This window comes from Jaculus jaculus, chromosome 4 (genome assembly GCF_020740685.1).
Source record: "Jaculus jaculus isolate mJacJac1 chromosome 4, mJacJac1.mat.Y.cur, whole genome shotgun sequence".
Lineage (NCBI taxonomy): Eukaryota > Metazoa > Chordata > Mammalia > Rodentia > Dipodidae > Jaculus > Jaculus jaculus.
This window is the reverse complement of record NC_059105.1, coordinates 126,549,745-126,576,530: the sequence shown is the minus strand read 5'-3', so window position 1 is coordinate 126,576,530 and position 26,786 is coordinate 126,549,745. Positions and strand designations below refer to the sequence as shown.

Sequence of the window (26,786 nt, the reverse complement as noted above, 5' to 3'; positions counted from 1 at the left end):
ATGAAAAACATTTTCTCTCTTTAACATTAAGATACACCAGCTATAGGCATCAAAAACAGCTGAGAGATCTTAGGTATTAGAAAGTGTCCTTTCTCAAAGCCAGATTTGATATCAGTCCAAAACAGCTCCCATCTGGCCATGACTATGTTAGTCATCTGTTATCTATCAAACAGTAGAGTCTTTACCTAGATTGTTGTGTACCAAATGTTGAGAAGCATTTTAGGTCATAAGAGGACAGTACAAAATTATTTCATTTTCTTTATTCCATAGGAATCAGGCATATTAGAGTCAGGTAATCTGCACACTTCTCTGATTTTTTTCCAAATATAGTATCTAATAATTATATAAGTAGAACAAAAATAGTTTGTTATATCAAGAAAAAAGGTTAATATGATCGTTTGAATGTGAAATATACCCTATGCCCTCTTATGTTTGTGATTAATTCCAATATTGAATCCTCAGCTGGTAGAGTCTTTGGGAGGTGGAACTTTGATGGAGGAGGAATGTCAATGAAGATCTATTAGTCCAGCCTTACTAAGTGTTAAGTAGCTAATTCACACTTGCTGCTGCCTCCCAGCTGATGCTCAGCCTCTGCTCTCCAATGCTTTCACTATCATAATAAAACTTCCTTTCAAGACTCTCAGCCAAAATAACCCAAAATTCTATATACTGTTTTTTGTTGGGTGTTATGTCCAAGCAACAAGATGGTAACTGGTACAGCTGGCTATTTCCTTTTTGGGTTTTGTTTTGCTCTTTAATAACCTGATACAGGAGCTAGAGAGAGGGCAAATTAAAGCTATTTGCTTGCAAAACTTGATCACATAGGTTTGATTCCCTAGTACTCACATAAAGCCAGATGCATAAAAAAGGTTCATGCATCCGAAGCTCATTTGCAGTGGCAGGAGGCCCTGGTGTAACCTATACTCTCTCTCACTCTCTCTCTCTCTCTCATTACCACAATCTGCTTTTGTCTGTGTTTCAAATAAATAAATAAATAAATAAATAAATAAATAATATTTTTTTAAAGTTTAATAAAAATATGATGCAAAATTTTCTTCTATACAAGTCAATTATATGAGAGAAGTAACAACAAATATTATATAGGACAAAGTTCTGAAAGAGGACTTCATTATTTGCATGTTTTGATGCAGCACTCTTGAAATCACAAATAACTGAGGTAGTTAATTTTTCTGATGACTGTGAAGTTTGGGGGTGCTAAGTTCTCCCAGAGGGAAGAATTAAACCAGGTTGATACATGTGAGTCAAGAATAATAGATGGATTTCAAAGAGAGAGAAAATCTTGAAAAGTGTTCCTTTTGACAGGTAAGTAATTCCTTGCCATCTGCATTTCCTGGATTTGCCAGATAAAGACGTGCATTGTCTATAAGTTTGTGGTCTGAGCAGTACCCAAGTAAGGGTGACATTATTTCCTCAATCCAGAGATTCTGGAACATCTGGGAGTTATAGAAATGGGCAGGACATAACTGTAAGTCAGGTCTAGGGGTGATGAAGCTTAGTACTCACAGAACTTGACTTAACACAGTAGATAAGGTTTGCATACTTGTGGAATAGAGAGGCCCACAATGAGCCAATGAGAGCACAGTTACCCCCTGGCAGCCATTGTAGGTTGGGGTGGCCTGAGAAAACAGTCACTGATGTTATACTTACAATTGTGATTGGGAAGTTTTTCAAAATATTCCACTGTCTAGTGATGTACAAAAACTGTAGGATTTCTAGTGAATTCTAAAACAACCTGTAAATCTTCTTTAACAATGACATATGTTAACTTGCATGGGCTCAATGATATTCAAAGTAAAAGGCCATGTATGTATAAGAGCTCAGGGTAAATTGTGAAAGCTACACTGTTTATTGCCCTGTGGGGTACTCATGCTGGCTGTTGTTTCACATGCTTTAGTCCATGGCATGAATCCAACAAATCAGAGAACCTTTGGAAAAACAATTCCTCCATGTTCAGTTTTTTTTTATTAATATTGATGGCTAACTATGATTTATACTCTGGTTCTCTTCAGTTATTTGCCTCACTTGAGTTACATCTCACCTATATCCTCCAAAGTAATGTGGGAAACATATATCTTTGTCATTTATTTTTCATAGTAATTAATACTGTTTTACCTCTCAATTGAATGCCTTAGAACTATGGTACATTTAAAAATTTATAATGTTTGAGTATAAAGTAGATATAAATAAGTTTTCTTTCTTGTCCCATGTTGGCATTCTCTCTCATAATTTTTAAAACTCTTTCTTAAAATGTTTCAACTTAGATGAATAAGATGAAGTGATGATTATCTTTCTGTGATTGGGTGAGTTCACTGAGAATGATGTGTTCCAGGTTCAACCATTTTTCTTCAAATTTCATTGTGCTGTTTTTTTCTTACTGATGTGTAGGATTACATCATGTAGATATGGTTATCCATTCATCTAATGATGGACATCTGGGTTGAGTCCAGCTCTTAGCTATTATGAATTGAGCAGCTATAACCATGGTTGAGCAATCTCTCTGAACTGAGGGATGGAGCTTTTAGGATAAATACCCAAAAAGGGAAAAACTGGGCCTGTTGGTAACTCTATAGTCAGCTTTTTTAGGAATCTCCATATTGCTTTCCAAAGTGGTTGTACCATCTTACATTCCCAGTAACAGTGGATACGGGTTCCTATTTCTCCAGATCTCCACCAGCATTTATTTTCATTTCTTTTTTTTTAATTTTAATGTTTAATGTTTGCTATCTTTACTTGGGTAAGGTGGAATCTCATAGTTGTTCTAATTTACATTTCCCTGATGATTAGGGATGATGAACATTTTCTTAAGTGTGTGTTTGCCATTTTATTTCTTCTTCAGATAACTGCCCCATTTTGTGATTGGATTGTTTAACTTTTTATTGTGTAAGTTTTTGAGTTCTTTGCAGTTTCTAGAAATTAGGCCTCTGTCAGTTGGATAGCCAGAAAATACTTTCTCCCATTCTGTGGGTAACTTATTGACTCTGCATCTTATATGTTTGTCTTTGAAGAAACTTTTCAGCTTCATGAGATTCCAATGCTTAAGTGATTATTTAAGATACTGAGCTACTGGGGTTTTGTTCAAGAAGTCTTTCCCCATTCTGATATCATAGAAGGTTTCTCCTATTTTTTCTTCGAGCAGTAGCTGTGTTGAACCTGGCACCAGCACAAGGGTGAAGGAGACAGACACAGAGAACACTCAACTCCCACCAAACCAGAGATCCAGAGACACAGAGAACACTCAACTCCCACCAAACCAGAGATCCAGAGACACAGAGGCTCCCAAGACATCATCACTGAAGCAGACCTAAAATGAACCCAACATGGCTCAGGGAAGTTTGCAGAAGAGGAGGTGGAGAAAATGTTAGAGCCACATGTTAAGTCATTATGCACAGAGACATTGCCTCTTACCCATAACTGATAGCTCACTCCACAATGTATGACTCATCTTCCCCAATGAGGAAGGTGGAGGGGGGAGGGCAGGGAGGAGGCTAATGATGGTTCCAACATGACTATATACACTATGTACATATCTAATAAAAAAGGGGAAAAAAGAAAAAATGGCTTCAACTTTATTATGTGCAGTATTGGCAATTATTTTTAAATACTCAAAGAAAATGCCCAAATTTGATTGATTTATATCATTTGTACTGACTTTTTTTTTTTTTTTTTGGAGGTAGGGTCTCACTCTAGCCCAGGCTGACCTGGAATTCACTGTGGAGTCTCAGGGTGGCCTCGAACTCAAGATGATCCTCCTACCTCTGCCTCCCGAGTACTGGGATTAAAGGCATGCGCCACCACACCTGGCTGTACTGACTTTTAAAGACATTTTATTCTCACATACTAACACCTAGTAATACCACAATGCATTTACCAAAACAGTATGGCAGTTCCCCTTGTAGACACCACCTGCATTGCTGCATTTACAAATTCAAGGTCAAGAGCAGTTAAGGAAGTGATACTGGAAGGACCCTCTTGTCATTGTGTTGGTACAGGGACTACCATAGTGGCTGTGCTGACATCTGTCCCTGCTCTTCACCACTGATCTTAGTACTGTTTTATTCTATATATACTCTTAAAAAAATTTTTTTTGTTTATTTTATTTATTTATTTGAGTGCAATAGAGAGAAAGAGGCAGAGAGAGAGAGAGAATGGGCATGCCAGGGCTTCCAGCCACTGCAAACGAACTCCAGACGTGTGAGCCCCCTTGTGCATCTGGCTAACGTGGGTCCTGGGGAATGGAACCTCAAACCGGGGTCCTTAGGCTTCACAGGCAAGTGCTTAACTGCTAAGACATCTCTCCAATCCTATATATACTCTTTTTAAGCACTTTATTGTGTTTGTTAATTACTATTATATTCAGTAAACACAGTCAAGTTGGTACCATTGTTAGCCTCCTCCATGGCCTCCCATCTCCCACTGGACCCTCCTTGTTGAGGTATATGGGTCATGCATGGTGGAGTGAGCCTTCGGAGGAAATGTCTCTGCATATCATGACCCAACATGTGGCTCTGACATTCTTTCTGCCCCTCTTCTGCAAAATTTCCCTGTTGGGTTCATTTTAGGTCTGCTTCAGTGATGAGGTGTTGGGAGCCTCTGTGTCTCTGTATAGCTGATTTGGTAGGAGTTGATTGTTCTCTGTGTTGATCTCCTTCACCCTTGTGCTGATACCAGGTTCACCAAGAAAACAGCACCCTTTGTTGTTTCACCAATTATTCTTAGTTTCAGCTGGGGCCCTTCTGAGTTATGATGGGGTGGTTCTCTCCTTAGGATGTACATCTATCTGAAAAAGACAAGCGGATTCTCCAATGGAGAGTAAAGTTAGCACCGGATAAATGAGATAACCCTTAATTTTTTAGAGAGAATTTAATAGGTGTAGGCCCTCTTGTAGCCTGATAATGAAGAGTGGGCTCAGTTTTGGAACTGGTTCTGGCTTGTTTCCCAGCTCCAGTTGATCAGTTAGCCAAATCAAGAGCAGTTGGTTTCCCACCATGGCTGTGTGCCACTATTGCCCTTGTGTGAGCATCACAACAGGTTATTTGCTGCTTTGTAGGTTAGACCATGAGTTGCTTGACAGATATTGGTCATTTTCTCCCAGTCTCCCATGTAGCACCTTCTGGCATTAGACATGCTGACTGTTTGGGCACTGACTCTTCTCCAGATTCCAACCATGTCACTCCATGTTACGAGTCAACTGAATATGGTGTCTTTAGCAATAGGGTCTTACCACTAACCTTTAGTGGGTCATAAAGTACTGTGACAAAAACATGTCATTCTTTTAGGAGACCTTGTAGGTCTCTCTGATCAAAAGCTCATTGTGGATGATAGCCACCTGCTGGTACTGGGAGTTACAGGTCAGTGCCCACTAAGGAAAGGAAGAAAAAGATAACTAATATAAAAGAGAGAGGAGAGAGGGAGAGAGAGAGGCAGTAGAAGATTAAGGTCAGTCTTCATCATACCCTCTCCAGTGCCTTATGACTCAGGTGTTCCCTCTAAGGGCCTGGTGAAGGTCCAACCATTGGTATGCCTTTTAGGATGTAGAATTTTATGGTACCATTGACACTTGTGTCTAGATTTGTGTCCACCTCCTCCATTGCCCTCCCCTCCCTCCTCACCCACCCTATTGTCTAGTCCTCAAGATGCTTGCTGGGTATATTGGCACCTTGGGTAGATACAGGTTAGGTGCAGTACATGAGTGAGACAATGTGGTGATTATCTTTCTGTGATTGGGTAAGTCCACTCAGAATGATCTGTTCCAGGTTCAACCAGTTTTCTTCAAATTTCATTGTGTTTTTTATTCTTACTGCTGTGTAGAATTCCACTGTGTAGATACACCACATTTTAGTTATCTATTCTTCTAGTGATGGACATCTGGGTTGATTCCTGCTCTTAGCTATTATGAATTGAGCTGCCACAAACATGGTTGAGCAACTTTCTCTATACTGAGGCTTGAAGGTCTTAGGGTGTACATGCCAAGTAAGAGAATAACTGGGTCTGTTGGTAAGTCTATAGTCAGCATTTTTAGGAATCTCCATATTGATTTCCAATTTTTAAAGATACTTTTATTCTAGTACTTTACAACTTCCTAATGGTGTAAAAGGTTTTTTGTATACAGGCTTAGGATATTTATAGCTGGAAAAAAACTATACTTACAAATAAAGAATGTGAGGCTATACATATATTAATATAGACATGGTAGGGAAAACTACTGTTCTATGTTCATCGTACATAATTTTATGTAAAACATAAAAGCTAATGGAATTTATTATCCCTCAACATATTTAGAAGTTTTTCCAGTCCTCAGAATATAAACTTACTTAATGAATGTGCTATGTATGTCAAACATACACACATATTTAAGTGTTATTTAAATCATTTTCACAGCTGTAAGGTAAAACTTATTAACTTTAGAATACAAAAAAATCACATAACACCAAAAATAGTATAAATAGGCCCCTATAAATAAGAAAATTCATGTGGTCTAAAGTTAATAGTTTTAAGGAATTTTAGGATCAAATCAAAAATGAAACTTGCTTTGTATATACATTATGCTTAAATAAAACTCTCTCTGGTGGGTGGGAAGATTGTTCAGTGGTTAAAGGTACTTTGTTGCAAAGCCTGCCAGCCTGGGTTTGATTCCTTAGTACCCATGTAAAGCCAGATGTACAAAGTGGATTATGGATCTGGAGTTAGTTAGTTAGTTTACAGATACAAGAGGTCCTGACATACCCATGGTCTATCTGTCTTTCTCTCTCTCAAAAAAGAGAAAAAAAAATACACTCTGACAAAGAGTCATAGATTTGGAAAATTCAGTAAAAATTTCCACATTTCTTATGAAAATCTTTTTATATGTAAGGCTCAGAGAAGTTAAAAGTGTCTTCCTTGTCCAAGAGCTAGTTAAAGTATATCTACTCTCAGATGTAGTTCTTGTAAATCCCTGTGTAGTGTTCTTTTTTCTAACACATCAAAATGGCTGTTTAGTATTATTATTATTACTACTATTACTACTACTACTATTATTATTTATTTTCAAGCAGAGAGATACAGACAGACAGAGAGAATATGGGCACACCAGGGCCTCCAGCCACTGCAAACAAACTTCAAGCACATGCACTGCTCTGTGCATCTGGCCTATCATCAGGCTTGCAAGCAAGCACTTCAACCACTGAACAATCTCTACAGTATGCCTGTCTTAATTATGTAATTTCTTAGGTTATAAAGTCATAATTATAACTCAGCCTTCTAAACATTATGAGTTAGGATTTACTTATTTTTTTCTTCACATGATAGCAACATTTTAAGTTGAATTTAATGAAGCCTCAATCATTCATAAATTGTTGTGTTAAAAACATAGATATTTAGCCTATGTGACATTTATTATGTACATTAAGTTTAGATGAAATAGGAATTGCATATGTTACATTTTTATTTGTCTACATCATAACATGTAAAATATACATGAGTAATTACAAATTATTAAGAGGTACTGACTTTAATTTTCAATTGGCTATATACATAAGAAATGCTCACTTTGCTCTGAAAGAAACTAGATATACAAGACTTCCCCATGTAAATGGTCTTAATCCCATTGTAGGGAAGGTCCAAATCAGAAAGAAGAGGAACACAGTTTGGCCTGACACTGCTCCACCAATCAGAAGTGATCTGAGGCAGGCATGGAGGTCAACATGATGTAGAGCCTAGAGGGAGTCAAGACCCTTTTGGCCCCTCCAGAAGTCAAAGTTTCTTAATTGACTGTTTTGAGATCCATATTCCAGTGGTATTCACACTGAATTAAATTAACTCCAAAACCAAACACAAAGCAATATTCTCCATGTTTAAGAACTAGTTACCTTGTCCCTTCAGAAAAGGGGAAAGTGTTCCATATTTAATTTTCATTTTAGGCTTTTCCCTGGAATTTAACTAAAATTAAATGAGTTTTAAAAAGCAATTTCTACTAGTCCAAGGCAGTACTAGTTTCTCCTATGTTTCCGTCTTTGTCCAAATTTTCTTTGGTATTTGTTCTTAATGTAATATGTTGACTCCAGTTGATATGTGCACACAGCAACCCTGATGCTGAATTTGTCCCATAATTTTCTGCTGAATTCCTCCAAGGACATGTAACACAGTGTTATTTTTAAAATGTTTAATTATTTATTTGTATGTGTGAGAGAAAGGCAGATATAGAGGAAATAGGTGCATCACGGCCTCCAGTCACTGCAAATAAACTATAGACACATGTGCCACCGTGTACATCTGGATTACAGGGGTACTGGGGAATCTAATCTGGCTCCTTACATTTCCCAGGAGAGCACCTTAACCACTAAGCAATCTCTGCAGTCTCTAAAAATGTTACTTTTTTATGGCAATGACAAATTAAAAAAAAAATTGAATGTGTTCTGCTGAGTCATTAATATCTCACAGTAGATATTAAAAGAAAACATTGTGAAGCATAAATTACTGATAATAGCACCTGATAATTCAGCATTTGCTAAAATAAAAAAAATCTGTAGGGGGATGGACATATGGCTCAGTGGTTAAGGGACTTTCTTGCAAAGTCTAAGGGCCTGAATCTGATTCCCCAGTACCCACATAAAGCCAGATGCACAAGGGGGCTGGCACATGAGTCTAGAGTTTGTTTGCAGTGACTAGACTCCCTGGTGTACCCATTTTCTCTTTCATTCTATCTGCCTCTTCTTTCTCTCTCACTCACTCAAATAAGTAAATATGTGAATGCTTCTAGTGATTAGTACAGACATGATTTCTGTTCAAGGCTATTTCACCTGAATTCTCCCAACTGAATAAAGATTTCTTATCATGTATCAGATTCTCAAGCAGACCCTTAACCAGAAGAATGCCATAAATTGAGCTTTTCAAAAGGCTTTGTGTTATCTTAGATATTTTCCCCTATGAATTGTATTCTTTGATGCTTTATCTAATAATCTTTAGCTTTTTCCTTAATCTGATTTCCATTCATTTGGATTGTATAGCATGAAGCTCTCCCCATAAATTTACATCCCATATCTGTTCATCTGCTCTGTTCTAATGTACCCATATTTGTATAGTTCCCATCATCCTCTAAAAGCTCTATGGAACTTTATTTTCCTTTATTTAATTATAAGGCAATCAATATCCATCAAATAGAGTCCAGTTTATTTTTCTCTAGGATGACTCCAGGAGCAACCAATCTTTAATGGATATAACTAATCTTTCTATGGTTAACATCTAGATTATACCCAGGTTGTACAATGTAATTACAGTTGCTATTCATGAGGAAAAAAAATCCTGCCACAGTTCCTCCCCAAGATGTTAGAGCAATAATGTCCATACAAATAGCAGCTAAAGAACATCACTACTTGCTTTAGGTGTATCAGAAAATCTTACATTGTGATAATGTTTTATGCAATTGCTACTGATTTTTTTCCATAGCAATTGCCATCCTAAAAGAGCCATGTATTATAGCCCTAAATGATATAAAGTGATAAAATATTGTAAAAACATAAAGTCAAAAAATATGTCAGGAGTCAGGCATAGTGGCACACCCCTTTAATCCCAGCACTCAGGAGGCAGAGGTAGGAGGATCATTGTGAGTTGAAGGCCACCATGAGAGTACAGAGTGAATTCCAGGTCAGCCTGAGCTAGAGTGAGTGAGTGAGACCCTACCTTGAAAAAACAAAACAAAACAAAACAAAACAAAAACAAAAACAACAAAAAAAAGAAGACAGGAGAATAAAAAACATAAATACAATAAATAAATGTCTTTGCTGTAGAAAAGGGAAAGTATACAGGGGCTGCATGTGTCAAAGAATCCTCCCATCACTCTCTACATGCTGGGCTGGTGATGTCTGTGTAAGAATTCAGGAGAGGGAAGGGAGCACTTGCAAAATGTGCTGTGGACTGAGGCTGTGTTGCCATGGAAGTGAATACAGCTTCCTCAGCTCCTCTACACTTCTCACCACTTTGGCAATGGTGACAGGTTCTTTTCCTTTGTTCTGAAACAGCATTGGAAACAGCCCTGCTTCCTCCCCAAGGCACTGAAGGCTGCATTGTGAGAGCACAATGTAAAAAAATTACATGACAAGGAGGTTTTCAAATTCCATCCCTAAAATTAGACTTTTCAGTATGTACTAGCACAACAGAAATAGTAACGATTGCTGAAAAGGGCCCACTCAGGAGAGATCTAATGCAATACCCATCTACTGAAGGGGGCAAGCAGAGGGACACCAGGCAGTTCTGGGCGCCTTTACTGAGGCTGGAAACTGGCTCTCAAGAGGTGGATGGGTGTTATATAGAAGGGATAGAAGGGCCTCCAAGACACAAAGCATGTAAAGTGCTTGCCAAGCATATGTTGGCACTAGAGCATTTGATCAAAGGGAACAAATTTTGCAATAGGATAATTAACAAATTACTTAATTGGCTTTGGACCTACAGCAAACTTTTTTTTATGTGTTTGGTGCTCTTTGGGGTACAAAATTCAAATTCAATATAGAATAAATAAAGATAGTCTTCGAAAAATGATAGTTTACCTCAGGGTTATATCTGAATAGTAACTGAAATCTTGAAAGGGTAGAATTACTTTTTATAATAAATGATCAAATATTCTGCATCAGCCATTGAATGACATTTTTACTTGTTTATAATTCCTATCTGAAGATGCAACAAATAGACATATTAGGCATGTCTGAATCAATACACTCCTGTGGTCATTAACAAATGAACAATGGGATGAGCAGAGATTGAAGCAAAGTTTCCAAGTGAAGCTTACCAATCATACTTCAATTTTCAATTTTTGTTGTACTACTATAATTATTTGCAGATCACTTTGAACAGAAAAGTTGAAGTTGTTACACATGGATTTTCCACATAGATATATTTGTCAATGCATAATACAACTTTATGATTCTAAAATATTTTGGAAATGTGTCAGGGAGAAGTCAGCCTTGTAAAGTGCAAGCTTTTTGTCATTTGTCATAGGTACTATTACTTTACAAAAAAAAAAATAGAACGTTTTCCTTATACAGAAATAGGATGAATGACTTAGACTGCTAAGCAGACACAATATTAAGTTTAAAAGTAAGTGTTTAAAATTTTGAATTTGACAATAAAAATACATTTAGTAGCTTAATTATACTGAGTTATAATAATGGTATGAAATAATTATGGAAGACACCATGTGAATGCTAGATAAAGCACAAAGTAAACTTTCACCTCAGCCTGAGTCCATCCTTCATCATCTTTCTACCCAGGGTGGTACTCCTAACCTTTGGCACCAGACATTTCTTCATTTAAAAAGTAGTAAGGGGGCTGGAGAGATGGCTTAGCGGTTAAGCGCTCGCCTATGAAGCCTATGGACCCCGGTTCGAGGCTCGGTTCCCCAGGTCCCACGTTAGCCAGATGCACAAGGGGGTGCACGCGTCTGGAGTTCGTTTGCAGTGGCTGGAAGCCCTGGCGTGCCCATTCTCTCTCTCTCCCTCTGTCTTTCTCTCTGTGTCTGTTGCTCTCAAATAAATAAATTAAAAAATATATATTAAAAAAAAAGTAGTAAGGGATGTGCAAAGTTCTAGTCAGCTGTGAAATTCTATTACCCTATATCCAGAGAATACTTGTGTTTTCATGTAGGTATGTTCCAAAACAAGTGTGCCCCCTTTTATTTTGCTATCAAATTACTTAAGACTATAATATTATACTATATTTGATCTACTGTTGTTAAGTATTTATTAAAATGGTTCCACATTTCTGGATTCATACATTTAAATTCCATTTATATCAACTACAATTATTTAAATAACATTTAGTTTTCATTTGGGATTCACATTAGTTTAACCATACTAGATAAACTGGCATGTGTTTGAGAAGTTATAGCATTGCATTTATTAAGAGAAATTATGAGAACTCCTTTGCAACTTTTTAAATGTGATCATAAAAATGTTCAAATGAGGGCTGGAGAGATGGCTTAGCGGTTAAGCGCTTGCCTGTGAAGCCTAAGGACCCCGGTTCGAGGCTTGGTTCCCCAGGTCCCACGTTAGCCAGATGCACAAGGGGGTGCACGTGTCTGGAGTTCGTTTGCAGGGGCTGGAAGTCCTGGCGCGCCCATTCTCTCTCTCTCTCCCTCTAACTGTCTTTCTCTCTGTGTCTGTCGCTCTCAAATAAATAAATTTAAAAAAATGTTCAAATGAGTTTATGAGATCAAGGAAGAATATACAAAATTCAAGGATCTTAATTATTACTTGGTCAAACCTTTTAAAATTCGCTTTTTTTGAAATAAGATAATTAGCATTTTATAAAAATAAAATGTCGTTGTTACTTGAAATGTGTTCTGAAACTTACATAAAGTGTTGCTCAGTGATGCTGGTAGAACACTATAGTGACCATTGAGGTACAAGGAGCTCCATCCTCCTTGGAGACGATCAGTTAAGGGGCAGGCACTGAGATGCCTCCCACATTTCCTGGGGGCTCTCGTTCCCCACTGGGCACTAGTAATTCAATCTATTCTACCTTCTTTTATCTGGTCTTAAATAAAAATCCCTTCATTCTAGAACCTGATTATTTTGCACAGCTATAAGACAAGGATCCAGGCCAACCCATGAACTATAAGTACTAGGAAGAACTCTGTCATTCACAAATGAAGAAATATATTATACTTCTGTTTAAATATGTGTGATACTAGATCAAAGTTGTGACTGTTTATGGTTAATTTTATTATCTTTGTGTGATGTTATGACATATGTATATAAATATGCATGTTCATATGTGTGAGTGTAGCCAGGCACATGCCACAGTACATGGGTGGAAGTCAGAGGACAACTTTTGGGGGTTGGCTTGTTTGAAGCAAGTTTCTTGCTGTTAGCTTCTGTGTATGCTGGGTTAGCTGGCCCATAAACTTCCAGGATTCTACTATTTCCATCTCATATCTTTCCTTATACTAGCTGATATTACAGTTGCTTGCCACTGTGTCTAGTGTTATGTGGAATCTGAAGATGTGAACTCAGGTCCTCATCCTTCCACAGTAAGTGCTTTTATCCACTGAGTCATTGTCTCAACCACTACAAACAACTTTTTTTGTGTAAAGAGTATTTATAGTGGGTTGAGGAATTGGTTCAAGGGACAAGAACGCTTGCTGCGCAAACATGAGAGCCTGGTTTTAATCCCCAACACACATGTAAAAAGCTGGGCATGGTCACACATACCTCTAAGCCCATCATTGTAAAGGTGGGAAACAGGAAGATCTCTTGGAAGATCGCTTGGGCACACTGGTTAGTCTAATGAAAAACAAACAAACAAACAAAAAACAGCAAGCTCCAGGTCCAGTGAAAGACTTTAAGGGAAATAAGACAGAAGAGTGACAGAGGAGGACATTACATGCCCTCCTTCCCTCCTTTGGCGTCTGTACAGGTGCACACTGCACACATACATGAACACACCATATACCTCACATACTTCACACACCTCAAAAAGGGAGAATAAGTGTAGGCATTGTAAAAAGGGATTCCGCTTCACATACTTCAGCTAAACTCTATCATAGTAGCAAAGAATGGCCACAACCATACAAGTTACCTGATGTACTTGGGATTTCAATTAGCAACTACATTCCTATTATTTACCCAAAGAAACATGGGCACTCTTTTATCAATTTAGAAGCAAAAAATCTTCTAATCAATGCACAGTAAGCAAGTTCTAATAATTAAATATGAAGTGTTCAAATACTGAGTGATTTATGCAAGAATGTCATCATGTAGTATGGATTTGCCTTACAAATCAGCTGCCATTATTGTGAGAAATAGTTTCTGTGGGGAATATTCACCAGATATTATTTACAATTGTATACAAACCACTTAAGAATGTGTTGTACATGCCTTTGTGCTCTCCAGTCCAAGCCTCAACCTTCCTGGAGGCTCCTTTACATGAATCTTCCTCCTCTAATATGTACTTCCTGTATTTCATCTAAGGTCTTATCTCTGTCTTTCTCCATGTGAGCTTGTGCTAATAGGAATCATCACATATCTATCATAGCGGTATATAAGGCAATACTCAGTGATAAAATTTTAACAAAATATTATGTGTAAACTGAGATATAGCCTATTGTTTGTATAAGTTCAATAGCATATTTCAAACGATGAATTTTGTTTCAAAGTATGATGATATATTTAACTAAATATACAACACTGCTTTCAGACTGGAGGGATTGTTTAGTGGTTAAGACACTTGCCCTCAAAACCAAAGGACCCAGGTTCAATTCCCTGGGACTCATGTAAGCTGATGTACAAGGGGGCACGTGTGTTTGGAGTTCACTTGCAGGGACTGAAGGCCCTGGCATACCCATTCTCTCTGTCTCTCTACCTCACTCTAGTAAATAAATAAATAATAATAAATAAATAATATTATAAAACACTGCTTTCCCTTCTTTAATAACTCAGAGATCAGGAAGAATTTGATTTTTTTTTGTAATACTACATATAATAAATGGTGTTATCCATATAAAAATCTTACATTCAATAAACATGGACTTTTTATACCTTTTTCTTTAATAACAACAATAACAAAATGATTCCCCTTCACCTAAAGTAGACTGCCTTGATAGCAAAATATCAGTGTATTTAAAAACATATAATTGAATACTTTATGTTATTTGATCTCTCCTAGTCTTAACTATACAAATTCTATGTATTTAAATATTTATACAATATAAGTATATTTGTGTACATTTTTTTCCTCAAGAATTCTAACATTTTTAGATTTTTACATCAATCTTATAATCATCTTCACATATTTTGTCCCTTTTTTGATAAGATTTCATGCATTCTAGCATTTCAGTGTTTGGTGTGAGCCTCATTTCTCACTTAGAGGGAAACTAACAAATGTATATTGTTTGGGGTTTTTCTTTTTGTGTTTTTTGACATTACCAGTTGCCTGAGAAATGGCATTTATAATAAGTCATTTTTTAGTATTCTTTGTAATGCGGAAGAAGACATTTTCAGGTAAGGGTTCTACTATGGTCACACCATGAATCCAACATAAAAGGGAGAACACTAAAGAAAAGGGTGAAGAACAAAGAAGAAAATGTAAACATAGTATCTTATTATATTGCAGAACAAAATAATCCCTCTATCATCATAAGTTTTAAAATATGTAGGGTTTCAGAACAGAAAACAAAATTATTTGAATAATCCCATGATTTTCCAGTCAGTTGGTCAATGAGAGAGAAAGGTTCTTACATGTGTCATACAGCAGTCCAGGTTGTCAATAATGATCAAAACTAGTTTAAAAGCAAGCAAAGTTAAAATCCTAAGAGGCTAGGGAGGGAGATTGCTCAGTGGGAAAGCACTTGCTATTCAAGCCTGGGGACCCAAGTTCACATCCCTAGCAACCATGTAGATGTCGGGCATGGTGATGTGTGCTTCCAATCTCAGAGCTCGGAAGGCAGAGACAGATGTATGCCCAAGAAAAGCTGCATAGAAGGACTATCCAAATTAGTAAACTCTGGATTCAATGAGAGACCATAAATCAATAAATAAGGTAGAGAGTGATCTAAGAAGACACTGGACAACCACCTCTGGCCTACACACTCACCTACACACATGTGTACATGCACACATAGAAACACACATACACACACATGCATATAACACATTTACACATGTGAAAATAAAAAATACCTAATATATCTTTCTAAAATATTTCTATGTTATGGTTTAAGTATCTTATCCTGAAATATAATGTTATTTTATTTATTTTTTTTCAATTGTTCTTTGCTAGTTCTATGAGGTATGATTTTCCCTTAGTCACTTCCAAAATAAAAATGGCTAACCAGAATGTGAAAAGAATTTAAGTACCTAGCTGCTCAGAAACCCTGTATAAAATATTGAGCATTACTAACTTCACACCTATAAAGGAAATAACCCTAGAATATGTAGATTTGTTTAATTCCTCAATGTCTTCTGAAAACCATGCTCTCACAAAAGCAACATCATTCTAATAAATTTACCAGCCTATAGAAACAATTTTATGAGTGAAATGTATGACAAGATATTACATTTCCTGGAAAAATGCCACTTTACATTCACCAGGGAAAAGAAATAAAGTCCCAAGGTAAAAACTGTCAATGACTGTCATTGCTTTGTTGCACTAAAACTTTGTCACAAAGAATTTTATAAAGCACTAGTTTAATTAAAATTTGAAAATTTCAAACTACTTGTAGCTTTACCTAGCTCAATTTCCATTGAAATGAGTCCTTTTTTCCCTAATCACTAGCAGCATGCATGAAGCACCCAAGAAGTTCTAGCAGTGTTTCCTCTTCCTGGTTATAAATTACTGTGTATTCTTACTGACATTCATATCCTTGAGTGCCCTACTTAGACATCTGGATATGATGCTGGCCATCATGAAACATTATCACAGTCTACATGATGAATGGCTATTTACAAAATGATTTCTATCATTTAAAAGAGAACATGTCATTGAGACATTAAAGTTCAAACCAAAAGCTATAATTTAAATGATACTGGCTAGCTATGAGCTTCAAGAAGTCACCCACCTGGGGCAGCATGCGATTTTCTTCCTCCAGCTGTCTGACTCTTGCCTCCAGCTGCCTAACATAGGACAATGTTGATTCTAAAATTAAAAAAAGAAAGAACTCACATTATCCATAAAGGTCTTGTTTGATAGACTGTCAAAATATTTCTGGCTGATTTATTCAAATTGGATTGGCTACGTTGCTTATTATTTAAAGAAGAAGAAAAACATTCTACCCAATCACAAGAATGGAGCCATTTAAATTGTAAACAGCTTTGAGCAGCTGTACAGTAAAACAATATATAAGAGCCCCAAGGAGGTGACGTTGGACTTTGTGCATAATACCCAGCCCTCAGAATCTTCAGTATCTTAAAGACATTTACATCCTCTTTTCTCATCTAGTTGTTCTTCTACTTTTCGTTTGCCTAACACACTAGACTTCTTGTGACATGATCAATAATAAAATTAAACTACAAAGTCTTATTAAACTTAAAATATAGAACATTTAAAATGTTGACTTCTCTTCATTTTCTCAATATATACTTTGAGTTTTAAGAGCTCTATTTATTCTCAAAAATCTACATTTATTAATTCTGTGATTCAGTGAATAGCTATGGCAAGGATATTTAAATTTAAGATGAACTTTTTATTTTAATTTTGGCTAAAAAAAGATCCAAAGTTTTCTCTATATCTTTAGGTAAACTAAGGGCAATATAATTAAAATTAATATTGTAATTTTTTCACAAGCACAAAAGTACAGTTTCCCCACTGAAACTGAACATTTTACAGTTTTGTCTCAGAAAAAAGTGTCATTAATGAGAAAAGAGGAGTTTCATTTGGGAGAAAGTATAATGGTAACTTTTTAAAAATGAAAATGTTCAAATCCATCATATTGTAGCACAGTAACAAGTCACTCATTACCCAAGAACAAACGGAATATTCCAGGTGAGTAGAAGATATACTGCAACACAGTTCCTCTAGAACAAAACACCAGTACTTCCTCAAGTCTTCATGTTGTTTGCATTAGAAACACACAAGAATAGCAAAAGATAGGAGAGGTAGTACATTTTACAGCAAATGCTTGGAAGCCCTAATAATATGAACTGTAGATATAAATGCATTAATGCCAGGATCAGAAATACATTATGAAAATTTTACTGTTATAATTATTCACATGGAAATAAATTAAATTATTTCATTTTCTATTGACTTAAATAGCAAGACATTTTATTTTACATAGGAAGTACAAGTCTTTAATTTATAAATAAAACAAACTCTTATTATTGTAACTATAGCATGCTCACTTGCAAAACAGCCACCTTCAGTCACATTAACATAATGACACACTGACTTCACACTGATGGAGATTTGCAGTTCCCCTATAAACTGGTAGGCACAGGAGGTAAGTAAAACCAAAGATATTTGCAAGAAATGTCCTCTCATTTTGTTTCAGTTTAATGAAATTTTAAAATTCTGCTCTGTGGACTTTTCCAAAGGAGGAGAAAGTCTATAGCATAAAATAAGAGTAAGATTATTGATTTCATAAGTTTTCCCCTGAAGAGAATTTGCAGATCAGAACAATGTGAATGTACAACATCTGATTTATACAGTTTTCCCAGCCCTGCTCTCTCTTCTAGTAAAACAACCACTTGTAAGAGCCATTTAAATGAAAAACTGATCAGCAATATTCTAGTTAAAGCACAAAAAAATAAAACTTCTTTTCTCATTTATTTATAATATACATCTTATCCTTATAGATATATCTTTATAGATACAGCTATTTAAAGATATCTGTATCTTTATTGTCTCATTACTGTACTACCTTTAAGGCTGTGATAAAGCACCAAGTTATTCTGGAGACATTTGGTAAATGCCACCAAATGGAATTTGTTTTAATTCAGTGACTGTCTCCAGTTATTTTAATCTATTTCTTTCTTCCATATCTTTGTAGTTTACATATTTGATAGTTTCACCAGATGTCTACCTCAACAAAGGAAGTATTATGTTATATGTGTCCCTTGATTGAAAAGGTAAATTCTTGAGTTTGGTAACTGTTTTTAATTCTCATTTTTTATGCTTCATTACTATGGATTAGGTACAAATCTCTGTTCCAAAGCCATCTCTGCAAGTGCAGAGTAAGGAATAAAGAGAAAGAGTGTTACTAAATAGATAGAATAACTTTTAAAATTAGATTTACAAGGAAGGGAAGTCTGAGGTCATGCCTTCAAGTATTTATCAGTTAACACTGTGTGTCAGTCACTGTCCTGGGGTTGGAAGGAGGAGAGAATCAATTAATTCTAGTCTGATGGCAAGCTCATGTGTTGGGTTCCAGAGAGTCCTATTAATTTTTCCAAGCTCTTAGCCTCTCCCAGCTAGTTCCTTACAGCTAATGAATTCATGAAATGGGGGTGAACCCCACCCTGAGGAAAAAGAGGAAGAACATGTGAGCTGCATGCATAAATCATAGTACTCAAGCTATTAGTACTTCTACTCAATAAGGGATTGTATTATTCTATAATGGAATTAAAATAGTCATTCTTTTCTGGTCCCTAAGGTTCTATATTACAAACTCTTGAGAAAGCTATGCAAATTTCCAACCATGATGTGAAAGAAAATTAAATATGCTGCCTTAGTTACTTCCTCCTTGCTGGAATAAAATAACTGACAAATACGAATTTACAGACATTTCCTCTTCCCCATAACTGATGGCTACCCCTACAATTCCCAACCCACATTCCCCAGTGAGGAGGGTTCCTTCTGAGGAGGAGGATAGAGAGGAGGCTAATGATGGTACCAACATGACTGTATACACACTGTGTACATAACTAATGAAAAAAGAGGAAGGACTTATTTCAGCTTATGGTTCCATATTACAGTCCATCACAGCAGGGAGACTATGGTGTTAGGAGCTGGTCTCACATTCTGTCCAAATGTAAGGAAAGAGAGCACAATGATAAATGCTGCTGCTCAGCCAGCTCTCTCCTTTTTATGCAGTCCAGGACCCCAGCCCATCGAATGGTGATACAGTTAAGGTGCATCTTCACACCTTAATTAACCTAATCAAGATAGACCCTCAGAGACATGCACAGAGGCTAACTTAATCTACATAATCCTTCACAAGTGATTCCAGGTCCTGTCAAGTTAACAATTAAGATAAACCATCACAAGTCCACTTCTTGTTAACTTGACATCCAAATATACCATGTTTAAGTCACAACCTTCTGTGTCTTGCCTCCATAGGCTCATGGACATCTCATAATGCAAAATGCATTCACTCTAACTTCAAAAAGTCCTGCTAGTCTGTAACAGTTCTTACACTGTTTAAGTCGAAAATCTGAAGTCTTGTCTGAGAAAAAAAGCAGTCTGTGGGGCTATAAAATCAAAACACAAGGGGCTGGAAAGATGGCTTTGTTTTTAAGGCACTTGCCTATAAAGCTAATGAGCCCATATTTGATTCCCCATAAAGCCAGATGCACAAGGTGGCACATGTGTGTGGAGTTTGTTTGCAGTGGATGGAGGCCCTAGCACATCCATTCTCTCTCTCTTCCTCAAATAAGTAAAAAACATAAATAAATAAAAACACAAGTTATGTGCTTTCAACATATGTTGGCATACAATAAGCATATAAGTTTTGTTAAGCCCAGATTTATTTGTTGCTGAACCATACATAAGCTGAACTTGACTAGTGAGCTATAGCCAATAATGAGATAGAAAATAAATAAACTGTATTAAATAAAACAACAGAGTAAACTACAAGAAATCATATCATAATCCACGCCCTGGTGTTAACTGGTTGGAAGTCAACTGATCATGGGAGAGAAAGAAAGGGAGGCCATTGGACATTGGAACATACTTGTCTGCTACAACTTTTTCCTCTTCTGCATTATCCTTTTGATTTCTTTTTTAAAAGTTGACATTAGTGAGCTGGTCTCTCATTACACATGAGGAACATGAAGGAAAGTTATGAAAGGGAAATGTGATACAAATTGTCATTCTATCATAACAAGGTAAATGGCATTTCAACAATTTGACTTTACCATGAGTTTACACCAGTGACCGGTAGCTTTATAAAACTGAGATTTTAAAATACTATTGTCTTTTAGAATTCTGAGATTGAGGCTCTAAAATAAGCACAAAATATACAAATACTTTGCTATAAAATACATATATTTATATTGTTTTAAAGAAGGATTTTATCAAGAGATTGCTTAGTGGTTAAGGTGCTTGCCTGTAAAGCCAAAGGACCTCAGTTAGATTCCCCAGGACCCACGTAAGCCAGATGAACAAGGTGCCACATGCATCTGAAAGTTCATTTGCAGTGGCTGGAGACCATGGCATGTCCATTCTTTCTCTTTCTATCTCTTCTTCTGCCTTGTTATTACTCTCAAATAAATAAATAAAACTAAAATATTAAAAAAGAAGTACTTTATCTTCAAACAACAAAAAACTAGTTGGGAGGAATTATGAGAAAAACATGAAAAATAATGTAGTAATATGAAATTAAGTATTATGATATTTGAAACATGGATCAAGAGATCTATATGGACTTACAGTCTTAGAGTAAACTTGAAATTAAAATGCATCAACCAAACAGGTCAGAGAGCATATGTAGAGCACATGGTGGATGAGAACTGAAAGCCAAGAGCAAACCTTTGATCCTGTTCTAGACAAAGAAAGAGAAATTCCATGATGGCAGACAAAAAGATCCACTAGTGGGCCAGAGGAGGACAGGTCATGTTAAGGCCTATAGTCAAAGATCTGGAACATTAATCCATAGTAGTCCTGGTAGCAATTTTCTTTTAATGTCCTTACAAAGTATATTAACTCTCTTTCTATTCTGAGAGGCTTATGGTCACTTAAACATTTAAAACACAAGGTATGAGAAATCAAATAGATTTAATACCCCAAAGAAAAGCATATTCTAAGAGATTCCAAAATTATAGACGGAATGTACATAATAGGTGTTCTAAGTAGAAAACTCTGTCCCTCAACTCCCAAATTAGTTTTGCAGATAAAAGAACTACAATCCAAAAGAACAGTGAACTTTGATAACAGTGGGATTTAGTCAAATAAATTGAAAATTCTTTGTTTTATTGGTGGGTATTTACCACTTACAGCTCCTGGTCGTCATGTAGTAATGCCGTGATTCCTACCTAATATGAAGTTCCTCCTCGTTTGCCCTGAGTTTAGGTATTCTTGATGGATTGGTCTTTATAATGTCCTGAAATTTTTGTTGGACAGTATTCCTGGCTTAATTTTACATTAATATCCCTGAAATAGTTTCAGTCACATAACAAAATGTGATGGTTTCCTCTTTCAGCTTGAAATACTCCCATCAAAATATTAAACACTACAACCTTGCTAGGAAAGCATCCACCCTTGAAATCACACATGAATTATTGTGATTACTGTACATAAGTGGCTTTTCACTGGAATTACAACTAAGGTTTGTCAGGCTTCTGAGTGGTTTTGATAAGATAAAGTGCTGCCATATCTCTAAAACTTTAGGGTAAAAAATAAAACCTGGTGATAGAACTGTAGCAAAAAGAGAAAAGGCATTTGGAGGACTTTACTGCCCACAAGTTATCTTTTCTCTAGATAACTACAAGTATGATTTGAAGGGTTAATTCTAAAATGCACATTGAAACTTGGTTGTAATGGTAATTGAATTAAGAGGTGGCCCCTTAAAGAGGTGATGAGGCCCTGAGGGTTGCCCTTATGGGTGGGACCTATGCCCCTATACAAGAAAAGATGACCCCCTCCTCCATCTCTCTTCAGCAAGCAGGTTCTGCCAGATGCTAGTTTCTCAATATGGGCTTCTAGAACTGCAGGCCAATACACTGACATTTATTTGAAATGTCCTAATCCTCAGTTCTGTTACAACAGCACAAAGCAGATGATGACAGCCACTCTTAACAAGAGTCCAACAGCCACATAAATTCCCATTCATAGATAGCAATCTCCAGTAAATCCCAAGCTCAAAAGGCATGTCTTGTTCTAGTTCCATGTTAACTCACTAGTTATAGGCTCTTATACTTTCCTAAGGAAATTACTTCAGAACCATACATTTAGACATTATTACTGCCCTGACAAAAATAAAAATAAAAAACAAAAAACAAAAAACCTCTTTCTTCCTCAGGCAAGCAAAGGTCAGCTTCCCACTTAGCATTCATATTAGCTTCAGAAGTATAAGGGATTCCATTTATCACTAGAATTTGATGCTTTTCTTACTTTAAAAACATTTTGGGGGCTGGAGAGTTGGCTTAGCTGTTAAGGCATTTGCCTGCAATGCCAAAGGATCCAGGCTCGACTCTCCAGGACCCACGTAAGCCACCATGCACAAGGGGGTATATGCATCTGAAGTTCATTTGCAGTCACTGGAGGCCCTGGCATGCTCATTCTCTCCCTCTTTCTGCCTCTTTCTGTCTCTCAAATAAATAAATAAAATTAATTTAAAAAATCTTGCTAGTTGGCTGGAGAGATGGCTTAGTGGTTAAAGCACATGCCTGTGAAACCTAAGGACCCAGGTTTGATTCTCCAGGTCCCATATAAGCCAAATGCACATAGTGACACATGTGTCTGGAGTTAGTTTGCCATGGCTAGACGCCCTGATGCACCCATTCTCACTCACTCTCTCTCTTTCCCTCTCTCTGTCTCTAAAAAATAAATAAGTGAAAATAGATCTTTAAAAAAAATCTTGCTAGAATTAGAATTTTCAGATTTACTTGAAACTTTGGACTATGGGGGATGTTTGAACAGCATTTAAAATTTTATTGAATGCATTGTATTTTACATCATGGATAGTCATGAGTTTATGAGGGCCAGGGGCAGAATGTTGTGGTTTGAACTAGGCATCCCCCATAAACTTCTGTTATGAATTTTGGTGTCCAGATGGTGGCAATTTGCGAATTTGAGACTCCTGGAATAAAGTGTATTGTTGGGGACAGACTTATTGGTATTGTAGTAGTTTGACTATGAATGCATTTCCCCCATAGACTTCGGTGTTTTACTAAGCTTGTAACTTGGATCACCAGCAGCTTGGCTGGAAGAAGTGTCACTAGGGACAGATCCCTGGATCCAGCCCAAAGGTGTGTTTGGGGTGAATCTCATTCCAGGCCAAAGGTATGGAGAACAGTGTGAATTCAGATGGGGGTTCTGCTTACTTCCATTTATTTTTGCTGCTTTTTGATGTTTAATAGCTGGTGGTGGTTTCTCTCTCTGATTGGATTTATGAATGGGAGCCAGCTAATTCCAATATTGATGGAACATGCTCTGGATCTGTAAGCTTGAAATAAATGTCTTCCAAAAAGCTATGTGTGGTTAGATATTCATTGTAGAGCTGACTACAACAGATGTTATAGCCAGCATCCTCTTGCCAGTGTTTGGCATGCTTTCCTGATGCTGTGGAATACCTGCTGATGGCCAGGAAGTGATGTCAAGCCTCTGCTCATGCCATGTTTTCTCCTGCCATCATGGAGTTTCCCCCAAGTCTGTAAGTCAAAATAAGTAACTTTCCTTTCACAAGCTGCTTTTGGTTGGGTGCTTTATGCAAGCAATGAGAAGCTGATTGCAACACGTTGTCTCCACCTTTTTCTCCCAGCTACAAGTTCTCCCCTCAGTCCTCTGCTTACTCAAAATTTCTATCATTGCATTTGCAGAATGAAAAGATAGCTTTCAAGTATTAGAATTGCCAAAGATTTGAATATAACTTCTTAGTATGACAATGTGTTCCTTTTTGCTGTAGATGTTTAGAGACAGCTCAATGTGATATTGCAAGATTACTCATGTGCTAGACTGGTCCTTTTAACTCTAAAGGTAAATATTTTTACCATTTAAATTTCTCCAACTCCACGATTCTCTACAAGCTTTCCTTCTCATTTGCTATAAATCATAAATTGGATGCCTTATAATTTCTCTATTTCCTTCACTAGTGTTATTTGCCTACAACATCATATGCACATATTGTCTAATCCCAGGCACTAAGTGGTTTTGTTCCCTGCAAAGGTTAATGCACCAGTGCACTATGGCTTGCTTTAACATTAAAGCAGGTCTTCCTGCAACAGTTAAGTCTTCCTGTATGCCAGATGGTCACCTAGGCAGTGTAGATAAAGGAGATAATAGAAGTGATCAGAACTATGTGTTCTTGAAGTCTACATCTCAATGGGAAGAAAGACAATAAAAATCAGGTATATTTGGATGGTAGAATGTTCAGTAAGGGAAATAAAACAGGGTACCAGGATCCAGTCATTTCTAGGTATGTTAGGAAGGAGGGAGTGGGAAAAGCTCACTAAGGACTATGGCCTGAAAAAAAAAAAAATGCTTATGATGCAAAGACCTTGTAGAGTAAACAGAGATCTAGGGAAAGGAACAGCACTGGGCAACTTTGGATGGGAAGTTCCATTATCTGGAACCTCACCATGAAGGGGAAGGTGGCAGCATCCTGAGACAGAGATCGCTTTATCCTGTAACCTTCCTTTAACTTTTTGAAGCTCTGTGCTGTTTCTTGGGTGTTAAACAACCAAATTTGAAGCTCTTGGATCAGGCTTTTATTTTACTGAAAATCATACCACTAGTGCCCATCCACTGGAAAATTCTGCTGACTTTACCTTCAATGTTTTCCAAGAATCCAACCTCATCAGAAATTCCCAACATGCCCTTGTTACCATTCTAGTTTCCTCCTCCTCGAAACCTTTATTCACTCACAATTGACTTGAAACCCACAACTATCAAGGGTGTCTAAGGTGCTATGTTTGAGCACATCCTTGCTTCCTTATTGTAGTAGCTCACCATTTTATTCCACATAAAAGTCAAAGTGCTTTAAGAGTCTAGCAAGCGGGGGGGGGGGGGGCTCTACGGAGATGGCTTAGCAGTTAAGACATTTGCTTGTGAAGGCTAATGACCCCAGTTCAATTCCCTAGCACCCATGTAAGCCAGATGCACAGGGTGACACATGTGTTCGTAGTTTGTTTTCAGTGGCTGGAAGCCCTGGTATGTCTATTCTCTCTCCCCGACCCTGGCTATCCCTGTATCTCTCATAAATAAATGAATGAATAAAATATTTTAAAAGGAGTCTAACAGGGCTCTTCACAATCTGACCTCCCAATAGCTCTCCCATCCATGAAACCTAATTTCTGATCCTGAACAACACAGGTACACTCCTGTCATGGAGATTCAATCTTAGTTATTTCTTCCTCCTACATCCTCTTTCCTAGATGGATACATGACTGACATCACCTTCTCCAAGTCTTTTTCCAATCTTAAGTTCCTAATGAAATACACACAGTCTTCTTCATTTATTTTTAAATTTAATGTATTTATTTGCAAGCAGAGAGAAAGAAAGAGAGAAGAGAAATAGACAGAGAAAATGGGCAAGCCAGCATCTCCAGCTACTGCAAACACATTCCAGATGCATGCATCTTTATGTGCATCTGGCTTTACATGGGTACTGGGGAATTGAACCTGGGTCATTAGGCTTTGTAGGAAAGCAGCTTAGCCACTGAGCCATGTCTTCAGCCAAATCTTCTTTATTTAATTGAACAACTTGGTAACATCTCCACTCCAGATTTCTAAACTCCTTGATCCTCTTTCACTTATTCATATTTGCCAAAATACTGTATTACCTCCTATCAAGTAAACTACATCACATCCTCTATGTAAGCTATATCATCACTTACATGTAAGCTGTATTACTTCCTACCATGTAAACTGGATCATTCATGTTGATTGTCACTCTCCATCACAATGTAAACTCCATATGGAAGGATATTTACTACTGCACTGTGTGAGATAATCCCAGTGCCTAGAATAATGTCTAGCACAGTGAAAATTTAAAGAGTGAAAAAAATCAACCAATGCTGCACACAGTGGCTGGAGAGCAAACGATTTGTTCCTTTCAAACTCGACAGTATTTTTGTTTAAATGAGCCTTAGCATCAGTTCTATCATGTTGCTTGAAAATCATTCTCTGGAACATTAATCTTTGAATGAAAACTTTGCAAAGATTTTGACATGTCAAATTCAACTATTTGTGGATAATTTCAATAAAAAACCTGAAATGTATTTTCATCAAGTTAAAAATAAAAAGGTATACGTGGGGGCTGGAGAGATAGCTTAGCAGTTAAAGCATCTGCCAGAAAGCCAAAGGACCCAGAGTGGATCCCCTAGGACCCATGTTGACCAGATGCTCAAGGTGTCACATGAATATGGAGTTTGTTTGCAGCAGCTGGAGGCCCTGACACACCCATTCTCTCTAATATTTATACATAT

General features: G+C 37.0%; 1 protein-coding gene across 9 annotated transcripts in view; it reads right to left on the bottom strand.

Moving 5' to 3' along the window:
* Ccdc85a (coiled-coil domain containing 85A) overlaps positions 1-26,786 on the bottom strand; it is a 261,994-nt gene that overhangs the window by 29,907 nt on the left and 205,301 nt on the right. For 8 of the 9 annotated variants that reach the window (XM_045148128.1, XM_045148129.1, XM_045148130.1 and 5 more), the window contains exon 3: positions 16,544-16,620. The exons of the other annotated variant lie outside the window; for it this stretch is intronic. In XM_045148128.1, the coding sequence (XP_045004063.1) occupies positions 16,544-16,620 (77 nt within the window). The remainder of the gene's footprint in view (positions 1-16,543; positions 16,621-26,786) is intronic. 9 annotated transcript variants of the gene reach the window in all.